The sequence below is a fragment of the Epinephelus moara genome, chromosome 23, assembly GCF_006386435.1.
Source record: "Epinephelus moara isolate mb chromosome 23, YSFRI_EMoa_1.0, whole genome shotgun sequence".
Lineage (NCBI taxonomy): Eukaryota > Metazoa > Chordata > Actinopteri > Perciformes > Serranidae > Epinephelus > Epinephelus moara.
In genome coordinates this window covers 2,527,398-2,543,476 of record NC_065528.1, presented here as the reverse complement: position 1 = coordinate 2,543,476, position 16,079 = coordinate 2,527,398, and the positions used below count along the sequence as shown (strand labels likewise).

Here is a 16,079-nt window from a genome sequence, read left to right as displayed (position 1 = left end):
AAAATCCTACTGTTAACTTATAAAGCTCTAAATGGTCAAGCTCCATCATATCTTAGAGAGCTCATAGTGCCATATTAGGGTTTTTTTGGGGGGAGTTTTTCCTTATCCGCTGTGAGGGTCCAAAGGACAGAGGGATGTCGTATGCTGTAAAGCCCTGTGAGGCAAATTGTGATTTGTGATATTGGGCTTTATAAATAAAATTGATTGATTGATTGAATCACAAAGGGGTTCCGCCTTTTAGACAATTCCTCCAATCATCATGCATACACCAGCATCCTCTCCCGCCTACCGCTCCATTAGGTCCCAGGGAAGCTGAGCCTCTCTGGAAGGGACCATTTATTCAATGACCGTCTTGCTTTGCTGCATGAAAAAACCTACTCAGCACTGTTTCATAGGAATGCTTGGAGGCTCCGTGTCCACCGTGCTGACACGAGAATGTATGACAGGGAGGTCGCGTTTGAAAACTGGTGATAAACAGCTGACGTTTGAACATCATAGTCATGATGTTAAATGCATCCTAGCGCACGTTTAATGCAATTTAAATTCTTATTTAAATGTAAATTCAATAGTGCATATTTGACCATTTCTTCTATGAAATTTTAGGGGATGTTCAGCCTCCCTTGTTGTCTCAGAGCAATCACCCCTGCTTTAAAGACATAAAACTGAAGGGGACTAAGGCTTCATCCACACAGGTATTTTTGAAAACTGGGGGTTTTTTTCTCACACAAGCACTGTTATAAAAAAAATCTCTGACCAAATGAAAAGGGAAACACAACTGAAGTGCTCTTAAGGGCATGCCAAACCAACAGACAGTGATGTGACTGTAACCCTAAAGCCATGCATTGAAGAAGATGATGTTGGCCAATCAGAAACCTGCAAAAAAGCTATTCCATTCTATAGCTATTCAGCTGAATAATCAGAATGCTGCCTGTGACCTCTGTACTACATTCTGGTGCTTCTGTTCCCTAGTATAGTGGAAGAGTACTGTACATTTATGGGTAAACATGTAAGAAGTCAAGATAGCAAATTTAGAGTATTATTTTGGTCATGTCTGCCATTGTCTTCATTACTTTATCCTATTAGACATTTGTGTGAAGTATTGTCATAATAATTAGAGTATGAATTCTTAAGTTATGAGCAAAAACAAGTTTTGTCACAGTAACCTTTGACCAGCAAAATCTAATCAGTTCATCAATGAGTCCAAGGGCACATTTGTGCTAAATGTTAAGATATTCCCTCAAAGTGGTCCTACGTTATCACGTTCACGAGAGTGAGATTGCAACATCACAGCGGCCTTGAACTTTGACCAAAACCAGAATCTAATCAGCTTGTTGATTCCAGGTGGTCATTTGTGCCAAATTTGAGGAAATTCACTTGAAGTGTTCTTGAGTTATAACATTTACAAGGATGAGACAAACGTAAGGTCACAGCAACCTTTGACCACCACACTCTAATCAGTTCGTCCTTAAGTCCAAGTGAATGTTTGTGCCACATTTGAAGAAATTCCCACAAAGTGTTCTTTATATATTGCCTTTACAAGAATAAGATAAACAAGGTCACAGTGACCTTGACCTTTGACCACCAAAGTCAAATCAGTTCATTGCTGAATGCAAATGGACATTTGTGAGAAAGTTAAGAAAATTTCATGGGGGCATTTTTGAGATACTGTGTTCACAAGAATGGGACGGACCCACAGACAACCTGAAAACATAATGCTTCAGGCTGTGGCATTCGCTGGCACAGAGCTATAAAAAGTACAATTACACACAAAAAAACAAAACTTTGTAACAGTAACAAGAGGAAATGTAGTTTGTTACATCCATCCCCATTACCTCTGATGCTCAGGTTCCACGCTTAGGTCAAATCCAGTTCCATCCAGTGACGAAGACCATGAGATCAAAGTTTAGTAAAGTATAGTAAGCAGACCTTGAGTTGAAATTAGTTTGTAAATGCGTAAATGCAGTTTTCAAAAATAATTCATAAAGTCACAGTGTTTCTATGTATTTTATTCAGCCAGTAATTGTTTCAATGCAAGCCGTGAACACGAACTGAAAATATTTGCAACTGCAAACAAACTAAAGGAACAAATACAGCAATTGACCTAAAGGCCACAGTACCATCTGTCACAGTATGCTCTGTCATTACCTGTGTCACTGCTGACAGTAGTGCTTACGTGAGCAATTTCATCAAATCCTCAAAACCTCTCAGTATCAAATATCACTTCAAAAATGTACTCTAATAAAATACTTTTTAGTCAGAATATAAAACAATCCTCTGTATATCATATACTTATATGTTTTTGTCTTCTACTACACAGCAATCCAAGTTTAAATTAGCAGACCAAATGCTACTACCCAGACATGGGAAATTAAAGGGAATTAAGGGAAAATGCTGGTATTTTTCAACATGGGTGTTTTTCTCTATTACCAGAATGATAACTGGTGCTTTCCCTTCCCTTGCACTGACACAGCACTGTGGATAAAAGGTCGGGCTATGCAAGACTATACCAAATGTAAACAGAGTCTTTGATGGAACTCCCTGTAACTATTTTGGTAAGCTGCAGAGCTTTCCACGTCCTGTTCCAGCAGCTCCCCTGTCCCCCAAACTTTGCAAATATAATGTTATCATGACCAATAGCATCTGAGAATAACACCCTGGTTGGAAAATACTTCAAGTTCCCTTTAAGGCAAACAGCTGATAACAGTGTGTCTTGCAGATTTGACTGTGACTGTTTTGGAAGCGTGCACTTTCCCTCGTGATAGATTATACATTACAGTATTTCTCTGCTCTGTGTCTGAGCACCTTGCTTTCTTTCGCAATATATTCACCTACTTCATCTTTATATTGTGAATCAAGAACACGGAACCCACACTCTCCGTACACAGGCACAGTCGTCAGTCTGTTGTGGTTCCTGAGTCTTTCACAGCTCTGTCTTCCCATCGCTCACTGCACTGCTGGCAGCTCCACCCACAGCCTCGGAGCTAGTGGTGGAAGAGTCGGCGTCTTTGGGCTGGAAACCCAACGAGGCTGAGTTAATGCAGTAGCGTTTCCCTGTGGGTTTTGGTCCGTCATCAAACAGGTGTCCCAGGTGAGATCCACACTGAAACAAAATGGAGAAGATTGATTTGCAGCTTTTTTGAATGTAAGTATCAAGTTGTACATGTTCCACATTATCAGCCTGTCCACTTGTGATCCTATTAGTTGTTGCAAAAATTATTGCCGTGTCTTTTCTGTGACTGGTGGCAGTGTCCCCTGCTGTTTCCCAAAGTGTCTTTGTTGAGAATAATAAGAATAACTTTATTCATCCCCAAGGGGAAATTCAATTGTCTGTCAGCTCATCTATTATATGTCAAAGAATTATAAAGCCTGATGGCTGTTGGTATATACAGTAAGATCTTCTGTATCTCTCTGTCCTGCATCGAAGAGAGAGGAGCCGTCCACCACAGGTTTTTTTGGTCCATCAAGGTGTTGTGGATTGGATGATCTGGGTTGTTCATGATGGCCTCGAACATCTTCAGTGTGCATCTCTCCACCACCTCCTCCAGTGTGTCCAACCTGACTCCAATCACAGAGCCAGCTCTTTTGACTAGTTTGTAGAGCTGCCTTACATCTTTGTGTCTGATGCTTCCTCCCCAGCAGACTGCAGCATAAAACAACACACTTGCCACCACAGACTTGTGGGTTCTGTATGTAACTCTAGAAATGTTTTATTAATGACAGCATTGGCTGTTAAGTGAACTGTAGTTAGCATCCTGTTGCTCACGCTCATGCTCCGTAGGTGCAAGGAAGCACCTGGGCATCACCAAAACAGTTACGTAGGGTACACAAGACTGAAAGTGATTGACCGGCAAGACCTAGAACTACTAGCATCTGGTTGATAGAAGGTTAGAAATAAATTGCAATCATATTTAGAATACCATTACTATCTGCAATGTTCCTGTATTTGATTTGGACTATTGGCTCCATGATACTAAGTAGCTAACTGTTTGCTAATTACTGTACATTATAAACTGATGTTACGAACAACAGACAGCAGATCCATGCAGCAAGCTTACGTCAGGCAACTAGCTGTAATATAGCTATGCTGCATGGATCTGGTGTTGGTTACTTTGTAATGTTAACTGAAAAAGTACTTTGCAAACCTGCCCCTGGAGTCTGGCTAAATAAAGCTCCAGCAAAAGTTCAGTCAGGAAGACTATAATTTTGCATGCTAGGTCTTTAAAATATTTCTCATAAACATCTACCATTCACTCCTTGCACGCATGCTCACTCATTTCTTTGTCATTTTTGGGAGCTATTAACTGAGACATCAGCTGTTCTGTCAGCTGATCACAGTCAACCAATAGCACAGTGACATACCTTCTCCGTTAGCCCATCATCTTACTGCTTCATGTTTTATATATGGTTGTCTTTCTTTTTTTTTACTTCTTTCATGCTGCAGTTGTACACACCCTCTAACTCCCCATCACCGCAGAATCTTCGCAGATTCATCAGCCTCATCAGCTTCATCAGCCTTCAGTCTCAGAGTCATCAACCATCACAACCACCAGTGTCTGGACTCCATGGGGGATTTATCTTGCTGCAACTTGATTGCAAATCTCCCTCGGGAGTTCAATCGCAAAAGACTTGCTGGTAATTCATATTCATCACATCATCTGTTAATCTTTTCACTGCCAATCTGTATTAAACAAGCATCTATTCATTCACCTGGTGACAGGTAAAAAAGAGGAACCTATATGCTGTTAAAGGTCAGTAGAAAATGATGACATGGGGCACTTGATTGGATAAATGTGACATGAATTAGCTTGCTAGCACAGCCTGCAGTCCTTCGCCTAAGAGCGGACAGCAGTTCCAGAGACAGACCTTCAGTCTCTGGCCGTAGCAACTCCAATTCAGCCAGTACACACCCCAGCATTGCTGGTCACAGCCAGCTGGTGGCCAGCAACAGCACTGGATCTAACCTGTGTACTGACAGGAATAAAAATAGTTTGCTGATCCTCTTGGGGGTCGGGGCTTTCCGGGATCAGACCCCTGACACTGGGTCCTGGTCTGACTGAAATGGAGTTGCTAACATTACAGCCGCTAAGTGAATTTCCGTGTGCGGGCCATCACTACAAAATGTATGAAATGGTAACACAGCACGTGTTGACTGGTGAATGCCAGTCGTTTGTTGATGTTAGCAGGCTCCTTTCAAAGATAACTTTAGCAAGTGTTGTACACTGTTGGCACTGTAGGGGAGCTGAAAGAGGCACGGCACTGGGGAGCGCCGTAAACCTCATATTCTTTGAAGTTTCCCACAAAATCTGTCCTGAGTCCTCTACACAGAAATCTGTCCAAAGGCCAGGAAGGGGAAGGTCCTAGTGTTTCAGTTATGTTACAATTCGTTCACCCATGGCAATCACAAATGATTACTATGTAAAAAGTTATATACAGAACCTTTAAACGTCTAGTATGTAAGATTTTGTTGCATCTGGCAGTGAAATTGCAGAACTGTCACTTCTCCCATATGTCATACGTGTAGGAGAACTACAGTGGCTGACATGCAAACTCAAAACGTGAATGGCCATATCTCGAACCAGTGTTTGTTTTGTCCACTCTGGACTACTGTAGAACAACATGGTAGACTCCATGGAAGAGGACCCGCTCCTTATCTAGATGTAAATAGCTCATAAAGGCAAAGAAAATACAATAATGCTTATTTTGAGGTGATCATAAACTAATGACAACATAGTTTTGAATATTAAATACCATTTCTACCAATAGATGCCCCTATATCCCAGACACTGGACCTTTAAAGGGAGACACTACAGGTTATATTTCTGTGAAACGCTTCAGGAAAGCAAGTGCATTTGATTTTATTCTCACAGTGAGTCAGTGGTACAAAAGTAAACAAAAACAGGGGTGTAATGCAATGTTTATAGTGTACCTGGCTGCAGGTTGTCTCCACTCGGTGCATCCCATAGGAGAAATCATCTGCCACAGAGATGGCCTCCTCCTTCACAAGGTCAGAGAAGGATGGCCAACCTGAACACATGACGGAATCATGTTAGGAAGGTGTCAGCATACAAATAACGTGTGGACTGGTCGGTCCACCACTTCAGTCCAGACTAAAATATTTCAACAGCTACAGGATGGATTGCCAGGAAATTCAGTGCAGGTATCCATGGTGCCCAGAGGATGGAGCCTGTCATCTTTGTCTTCTCCTCTATTGCCATCATCAAGTCAAACTTTCAGTGTGCCCAATACTTCCATTTATGACCTGCAAAACTAATCACATTCCCATCACTCTAAGCTGAACTTTTTGTCCTACAAAGCAATTGTTTACAAGTTAACATGTTTAACTAAGATGGTGAGCATGGTAAACATCATACCTGCTAAACGTCACTGTGATAGTATTGTCTTTGTGAGCATGTTAGCATACTGATGTTAGCATTTAGCTCAAAGCACCACTGCAGCCTCGCAGAGCTGAAAACTTACATATATGCATACTTCTCCAGCATGACTTCAAGGTATTCCCTCTTTGCCAACTGGGAGTTTGGCCTTATTTCTGTCTGCCAAAGCATCTCTGCGCATTTTGGAATGTTTCCAGTTAGATGCTTAACTTCACTTTCTCATCTTTAGGGGAGCCCGACCTCATCACTGAGGAGTGTGGAGTTACAGGCAGGGTTGGAAATTAGCACCAGCCAACAGCAAAATGCTGGTAGAATATTAATGTGGCTGCTAGATTTGCTTCACTCACCAGCCAAAAAAAACTATGGTAATCTATTGAGTGGCTGGCAGATCTTGTAATTAATGCAGGGTGGACAAAAAGGTTAATTTCCAACCCTGGTTGCAGGCACTGTTAAAACTAAATCAGGGAGAGAGCCTGGAAACAGGACTGCTATATTTGTGTCTAGATGGGGAGCAGTGCCCCCTGCTGACTGGCTGTATATGCAACTGGTCTGTGTTCACATCACAACTGGCAACTCCGAAGGATTGTAGCATAAATTAAAGCATGGTCCATAACATTCACAACAAACTGGCCACAAGATCTAAATAACTTTCTGTTCTCTGCAAATCAAGCAAGGTAAATGTTCCCCTCCCTTATAGAAGTGCACTCTAATTTACACTGCAGGCCACCAGGGCCCAGATCTGATGGAGCTGTCATAACAGAAAAGAAAATGACGGCAGATTAAATAATTTTGCAGCCATGAGTGTGATGGCTTTTATGTGCATTAGTAATCCAAATGAAACATGGCCACATATAATGGAAACACAGAAACGCCACTGGCTGTAAGAGGGGTCGCAATTCCAAATGGCACAGCCACTGAAGCCTGCTGCCCATCACTGATCCATACATGCTGTAACTGCTGCATGCTGCAGACATCTGTTCACACTGACTGGTTATTGTGTCAATGGACCAGCTACTCATTGACTCAATTTAACTGATGGAGAGTTTAACCCCAAACAAGAAAAAAAAAGTTTGTACATAAAGACAATGATTGTAGGTTAATGATTAGCAAATACCAGCATTTAGTACATTCACAAAAGAATGTCAGGCTTTAGAGATGCTTGTGCCTAGCCTACAGAGCTGCAGGTGAGAAACTGTGGTTCAACTTACCCGATCCTGAGTCGAATTTAGTTTTCGAGCTATAAAAGGAAACAATTAGAAAATTAGAAAAAGTTTGTTAATTTCATTTACAGTTGAAAATGTTTAATTCCAAATGATTGCTACAGCTTATTCTCCACATGGGTGCTATCAGGCAACATTTCTTTCTGTAAACTTATGTCAGGCTTTCACACCCAAACATACACACTTTATAGTGACTTTATAGTGAGCTCATCTGCAACATGAAAAACACTTTCGGACACCACTTACGTCATCTTCTGTGCACCGTTAATGATGTCATTGCTGTGGCACAGTGAAAACATGCCATTTCAACAGTGACTGGTGGTAAATTCATAACAAATACCAGCATGCAAAATGTGATAAACACATGTTTTATGGAGTGTATTTCCCCTAATCTAATAACATTACGAAGTACTCTGTGGTTATTTGTTTTGGAATGCGCTGCTCTGCTCCCATTAAACACACTATCAATAGTATACTGTCAGATGGACAGAAGGACAGAGGGCGATTGCAACTTGTCCTAAAAATGTAATTAGTTTTCAGTTTATCACTTGATGAGTTGACGTTTGTCTTTTACGATTAGTAAAGTGATAACTTGGGAATTTAAAGTGTAACATTAAACATTACACCATTACAGCACAAATCACAGCTAGTAGTGACCCAGCTCGCTAGTGTTAGCTAGTGTTACAACTCTATTCTCTGTAACGTTATTAAACGTCGATTTATTTTGATATCTTCGGGGACCGACAACTACACATTAAATTCACCATCGACAGTTAAAAATGTAAACAAGCTGTAATCAAGCTGCTCTCTCTCCTGTCGTCTGTCGCTGCATGCAGTCTGTTAGTTACTTCAGTGTGATGCATGATGGGATATAGTGCTTGGTTACTGACCGCCAGTTGTACACTACTTTTTACAGTGCATTGTGGGATACTTTGAGTCCATTATATAAGTTACAATAATTCCAACTAAACATTCAGACAGCTCTACAAAATGGCAAAGTCGCTTTATAGTGGACTATATAGTGAGTGGTGAGTGATTTTGGACATAGCCATATAAACAGCTCAGCTCCTACCTGAACAGCTGGGCCCCGCAGACAACACAAGTGTAGGTCCCCTCATCTTTATGATCTGTGAAGTGTCCAGTGAAGGCACTGTGGAAAAAGGACTGTATTAGTGAATGGTTTATCAATATGATGAACAAATGAGTAAGTGTTGTTTTTACACACCATGATCCTGTCAGCACACTTTTTGCCTTAAAATCCGAGAACACTGAATGAAACTAAATGAAACTTGACAAAACTAAATGAATCTTGACAACACTGCAATGACACTTCAGACAATGGAAGCAACCTTAAGAATGTTGATTGAAAGAATAAGGAATGAAACATGAGAAGTTTCCCGGGATATGTATGATAATCATGTCCCTGGTAATAACCTTGGTTTGAGGATTGCTATGATTTTTGCAATAAAGAGTGCATCAGGTTGCTATATGACTTGCAAATCTATGACAAAAAAAGTGGTTCCAGCAGTGTGTCCTACCTCTCAGTTCCTCTCTCCTGGGTGACATGGTACTGCATTGGTGTGAGGCGTTCCCTCAGCTCCTCCTGAGTAAAGCTCACTGGCCATGTCTTCTTAGTCCTACGTGCTCCTGGTAGGGGGAAGCAGGGAGGACAAAAACATATTAATTATGCAGGTCGTCCGATGGCACCATTACACTATCCCTTATGTCTAGCTAACAACAAAACTGTAGAACCTTCCTCCGTCTCGGTACAAATATAAAAAAAAGCAGGTGGGCCATAAGAATGAGCTTACTACAACGGCAATAAAAAATAAAGTAAATTCATCAGACTTCCGGCTGCAGCACACAAGCAGTTATTTTGTCAAAGATTTGACAGTTGAAAATATGTATGACCATGTGTTTACTCCACTATGTTTGACATCAACTCTAAAATTGCTGTCATATCCACAGAAGAGCTCCGTATGTAAGAATGAACTGTACGAGAGATGTGAGCTTTTATTGAAGAAAATGTTTCCCCGAGGTGACGTTCAGTGTAGCAGTATGTGTGTGTATGTGTGTGTGTCACTGCCAGCTGTTCAGGATAAACTGCATAGAGGTAAGTTGTCCAGGGTTTTTTTTTTTTTTTTTTACATGTGGTTCCAGGTCATTTTTCTGACATGATAAGTAGATCTTGAATAGATCTCAATTCCACAGCTCCAACATGGATGTGTGAACACCCTGCTCCGACACTTTTCTCCTCAGGCATCAGAGAATCATCACTGCTTCATCATGCAGACACAACTTGCGCAAGGATAAATGACGATTAGTGTGCGAAGCTAAAAATATATCTTATTTTCATCCAAAAACAAAACACAAAAAGAACCTATGTGCAATACAACCTTTCAAAAATAAGTGTTACGTTAAACAAAACCACAACAATCAGTGCATGCAAGCTGCAAGAAAGCAAAGCGTGAATCATTTGATTATTCTGTTAGCACTTCAGCTGTGTGACAGTAGCATGTGAGTAGAGCTAAAAACTCAACAGATGCTGAACTCAGATGAGATATGAACCATTCTAAAAGGTCTCCATTGGATTTTTTGACCACCCATGACTCTAATGTTTGTGTCTTAGACCGGGATGTTAAGGGTGTGTGGGTGATGATCCAGAAGAGCCCACCCTGACACAGCAAAGCAGTTTCAGGCCTTCAAGATTAATTAAGATTAATTCCACTGTGTACCTGGAGTCTCTTTAGATGTTGAATATCTGGAGCCTCTAACCTCTTACAAGTGAGGTGTTTTTTTTGTTTTTTATCTCTGTGAAATGACATCTGATAATACGCATACAGGCACGAATGTCAGCCGTGATTACAAGAAAAGCCCAGTCATTTTTGTGCCCAAATGCGTCAAGACCCAGGTTTACTGAGTCATTTGGATAAGTTTGCTGAGTACCCAGAACAAGTCTTTTTACTGATTCCATGTTTCAGAACTCAGGGATTATTTGACACAAGTGGCCACAAAATGTGACTGCAAATGAATGCTAATGTTGCTCTATTAAAGATTAAAAAAAATTTAAAAAATTGTTTCCGTTCGTTTCTGTACAGTATGGAAATTAGTCAGCACAGTTGTAATCTTTCACGCTGAATATCAAGTCTGCAATGTTTGTCTAAAATATGTTATTGCTGTGTGATAATGTAGTTAGAATGCAGTTTGCCTTAAAAAAACATTGCATATTAGTATGACTAGTTTATACAGACTTGATATCCACTGTGTTGGATTATATAACAACTGCTTGGTTTTCAAACTCTAAAGAAGACAATAGAATTCAATGGACTCCTGGAGCAGTCAACAAAATATCCAAGTTAGTAAAACACAATAGCAGGGTTTAAAAAATGTGAGTCATTTGTAGTAAATGTGCTACAACATGCAAAACCACTGATACACTATGGCCCTTCAAAAAATACGGGCATATAACTATAAAAGATTTAAAAAGCCTAAGTAAGAATAAATCAAACAGAAATTTAGTGAGATACAATACACTTTGTCCAATGTATTTGCTTTTTATATATTGCATTTATTGTGTCATATTTAAATGACAAACTTATGTTCATTTAGGCTCTTGTCTTTAATAGCTGAATTAATTGTTTTTCATAGTGGCATGCCACATTAAAATGAAATCACAGAAAACAAAGAGGTGTATTACACGTACACGTTCTCCAGCAGAGAGCAGCATAGACCTGCCAATACTAATACCCCTTTTCAACAGTCATGTGCTGACTTGGCTTGGCTTGGTTTGGTTTGGTTTGGTTTGGACTGTCAGCCCAGCACAGCAGGTATTTGCATTTCCATGACAACAGGGCTACCCACTTGAAGGTGTGTCTTAAACTGATGATGGCTTGTCTTGAGTGATTATGTTTAAAAGCAGTGGGCTGATCCACGGCTAAAGTTCCCTGTTATTTTTGCTGCATTTGCTTAAGCATTACAGGTAAGAGAAGTTTACCTGTCGGAGGTGAGCTGTTTACAGAGGTGTAGTAAGACAGTAAGTGTCTGCAGCTCTTCATTTAACATCTCACTGTGGCTGTTTATGCTTATACTTTCCTCCCTGCCGTATTATTAGACTCTCCTTCATTGAAGAAAAGCCACTAACAAAGTTTCGCTAATTCAGTGATAAACACATTTTACTTCCTATAGATTCGTCACAAGAAAAGTCCTCTGTCCTTTTGTTATGTAAAAGCTTTCATTTGGAAGCAGCAAAATAAGGAAAGTTGAGTTTTCGAAACAGCAACTTCACACAACTTCTAATACAGCTGATAGCAGACATGAAACGGTAAAATAAAGCAGATATCTAAAGAAAAAACAGGATGCAGGAGAGAAACTAAACTCCAAACCACTGAGATTCAGTTAGAAGCTACAGAGGTACTGAGAGCTGAACACAGAAACTTATGAAAATGCCTTTCTCACTGGTATCCTGCAGACAGAGGGGAGTTAAGTCTCTCACACACTTGTTTAAGGGGAAGAAGGGGTGTCAGCGGGGGTCGGCTGTGGTTAGCAAGACGTCACCTCAGCAGTATTGTCCTATTATTTGATTATGTACATAATTTCAGTTTGTGTACTCCAATCAACCCGTTCTCATTCCCAGGTTGTCAAATACTGAAGTTTTATCATGCCTCTCAGCGTCTGATTGCGATCACAGGGCATCCATTAGTGTATCTACCCCGAAAACTTCAATTAATAGCCCGGGCCATTATTTGCTGAAATTACTGACCTCAACAGACTCATATTTGGGACAGACGTCTTTATGGGACAGGCCTTTAATTCCTTTTACAAAAATTTGTTGCTCAGCATAGATGGGAAATTACAATTAAATTACTTATTCAAACCAGTATGAATATCATTTGTATAAGAATTAGGCTTCGAATAGCATATCAATTATGAATCATACACTTGATCTAGTTCCGAGAGACAGCGCATCAAAGAGAGAGACTGATGGCACTCGAGGATTGTGGCACCTGGCATACCGACACACAACACTTTATCCTGGTAAAACAATACTCACAACTTGGATTAATTCTCTACCCGCTTGAGGGCGGGTGGCCCAGCTTTTGGACCTACTCCGGAGAAGGCATGGCTTGACTCTGCGCAGCCCAAAGTGACAGTGGAAAAGGCCCATAAATACTACACTGTCATTGGTTTTCATGAGCAAGTGTAGGGGAGCATTTTCTTTTTTGTCACTGTTACTGGCATATCGGTGACGATCAGCACAAGGCGTATGTGAAAAAAAAAAACACTTCAATATCTATTTTGATTATTTTTCATTTTGGCATGAGCAATGCCTTTCCATCTCAAGAAACAAACAGTTCTCCTGTACCTCCTCATGTAAACTAATGACAGTGCTTTGTGTTTGTTATTGGCAGGTGTATGCTGCTCTCCGCTGAACACTCAAGTGTAATACACTTTTTTGTTTTCTGGGTTGTGATTTCATTTTAAAATGTGGCATGGAAAATGTATGTCACAATGAAAAACAATTAATTCCAAGGCGAAATAGTTGCCTTTTGAGACCTATTTTTCATTTAATTTCAACACTACATGAACACAAAATCTGACTTTAAAATCAGGCAATATCTGATCAAAGAACGAGAAAACAAGTCGAAGAGTCAGACCAAGCATTCACTGCTATAAACTGCAGTATCTGGACATTTTTGATACTCATTGCTACAATAGCAAATACATATCACTTGTTAGTTAAAAAGTACTGAGGTCCAATAACCAGGCCTGTTCAGATTAGTACCAATTTGGGAGCTCTCAAGCATCGTTCACTGCAAAAAATTTGATCGATCTTCCCTGGGACGACCGATCAAATGTGACAAAATAACTAAAAGCAGCTCACATCATTCTGAACACACGTAGAGTGGGACAGTAAAGACATGCTGACACACCAGCCAGGTGTTAAGGCTTTAGAGAGGCAGAGCACAGCAGGCACACAGCACCCAGTCAGTGGACCTGAGGGAAGACTGCAGGACCTCAGAGCTACAGGCTGGCTCTTGGTTATTAGATGCAGCAGATTGAAGCCCGACATGGCTGCTGGAGAGAGGGTACTCCACCCACCAGTAGAACCAAACACCTCTCAGCAGGGCTACAACCAAGGACTAGGCTGGATGAAGGGGAGCAGACAAAGGGAGAGACAAAACAGGTCAAGATACTGAACAGTATTAAAGACAAGACGTGAAATAAAAGCGCTGGTCATCAGGATCTGTTTGGGATTCCCACTGTTAATACAGAGTTTGAAGGACATTGGTTAACAGACATGAGGAACACGGAAACGCACCTAGAAAAACTAAAAACATTAATACCTTATCCTGCATGGAAGTCTAATCCTGAATAGCTTTCAGCTGCTGATGGCTAAAATTATCAGATTTTAAATGAAAGACAACTTGTGCTCTGAAAGTAAAATCCATATCCCTGACCAGATTACACACAGAAAAACTCAACCAAACCAACAATACCAAATTGTGCAAATAAGAACTGAAAATGCAAAGTCATTGTGGCTTTAAAATGCGACAACAAAAGACTCTTATCACAGCTCTGAGACAACAGATCCACTTGTTCATGATACTGGTGGTAATAAAGATGATTAATTACAACAGAAAGATTTTACAATTGAACATAACACCACATATTATGCTCTGACCAGAGAACTTTATAATGGACTTTATACTGGTCATTCAATTGCAGTGACTGCAGTACTACAGCACATGCACACACATTCACACCTCCTTTAGATCATACACTGACCAAGGGTCTCTGGATGTCATTTAGATTCAAGGTTGAGTCATATGAGGCAGCAGTATTGTCCTATTATTTGATGATGTACATGATTTCAGATTATGTAATTTAATCAAACTGTTCTCATTCCCAGGTTGTCAAACACTGATGTTTTATCATGCCCCTCAGCATCTGATAGCGATGCACAGGGCATCTTTTGGTGTATACACCCTGTAAAACTTAATAGCCCAGGCTATTAGTAGCTTAAATCACTGACCTCAACTGACTTATATTTGGGACCGACATCTGTATGAGACAGGCCTTTAGTTCCTTTCACACAAATTTGCTGGCTGGCTTGGCTGGCTTGGCTGGCTGGCTGGCTGGCTGGCTGTCGATGTGGGGGCGTGAACCATTAAATGCACAGCGTTGGGCAATGTCCCTTACTTACACTATGTCAATTGCTCTCAGTGTCAAGCAGTGCCGCTATTTTTGAAGCCCTAAGAATGTGAACAGGCTGGATATAGGCTTATGTATATGTATATGTATATATATATATATATATATATATATATGTATGTATTTCACACAATATATATGTATATATATACACATACATATGTATATATGTATATCTATATCTATATATATATATAAATAAATATGTATATATACACACATATATATATATACACATTTATACACTGCTCAAAAAAATGAAGGGAACACTTAAATCACACTTCCCAGATCTCGATGAATGAAATATTCCAGATGAAAATCTTTACTGACTACATAGTGTAATTCTTTGAGAACAAAATAATGTAAGAACAATCCATGGAAACCAAAATCATTAACTCATTTAGGACTGGATTCAGAATCATACCCAAAATCAAAGTGGATTAAAAGTGAATTTCCTCAGGACAACTCATAATGTGGCTCAGTAGTGTGTATGGCCTCCACGTGCCTGTATACATTCCCTACAACGTCTGGCCATGCTCCTGATGAGACAACGGATGGTCTCCTGGGGGATGTCCTCCTGGACAGTCTGCGGTGCGATGTGGCGGCAGTGGATGCTACGATACATGATGTCCCAAAGGTGCTCGATTAGATTCAGGTGTGGGGAACGGACGGGCCAGTCAATGGCATCAATGCCTTCGTCATCCAGGAACTGCTGACACACTCCAGCCACATAAGGCCAGGCATTGTCATGTATAAGAAGGAACCCAGGGCCCACCGCACCAGCATATGGTCTGATAATGGGTCTGAGGATCTCATCCCGGTACCTAACAGCAGTCAGGGTACCTCTGGCTAGCACATGGAGGTCTGTGTGGCCCACCAAGGATATGCCTGACCCACCACCAAACCAGTCATGCTGGAGGATGTTGCAGGCAGCAGAACATTCTCTATGGTGTCTCCAGACTCACGTCTGTCACATGTGCTCAGGGTGAACCTGCTCTCATCTGTGAAGAGAACAGGGCACCAGTGGCTCTCGTTTAATCTGGACAGACAGTCTCAAAACTTATAAGAGGGGCCTCCGCAATGCCAGAGCAAACTATTACTCAGCATTAATAGAAGACAATAAGAACAACCCCAGGTTTCTTTTCAGCACTGTAGCCAGGCTGACTGAGAGTCAAAGCTCTATTGAGCCTTGTATTCCTTTAGCCCTTAGCAGTAATGATTTTATGAGCTTTTTTAATGACAAAATTCTAACTAT

At 40.7% G+C, this 16,079-nt stretch overlaps 1 protein-coding gene across 3 annotated transcripts in view; it reads right to left on the bottom strand.

Moving 5' to 3' along the window:
• Window positions 1–1,987: 1,987 nt before the first annotated feature.
• Window positions 1,988–16,079, bottom strand: part of msrb3 (methionine sulfoxide reductase B3) — a 21,964-nt gene continuing 7,872 nt past the window's right edge. For 2 of the 3 annotated variants that reach the window (XM_050036105.1, XM_050036104.1), the window contains 6 exons: window positions 13,607–13,757; window positions 9,151–9,259; window positions 8,685–8,762; window positions 7,601–7,629; window positions 5,927–6,024; window positions 1,988–3,100 (listed from right to left, as the gene is read on the bottom strand). In XM_050036105.1, the coding sequence (XP_049892062.1) occupies window positions 2,921–3,100; window positions 5,927–6,024; window positions 7,601–7,629; window positions 8,685–8,762; window positions 9,151–9,259; window positions 13,607–13,682 (570 nt within the window). In that variant the 5' untranslated portion in view covers window positions 13,683–13,757 and the 3' untranslated portion in view covers window positions 1,988–2,920. The remainder of the gene's footprint in view (window positions 3,101–5,926; window positions 6,025–7,600; window positions 7,630–8,684; window positions 8,763–9,150; window positions 9,260–13,606; window positions 13,758–16,079) is intronic. The other variant, XM_050036103.1, reaches the window with a different exon arrangement.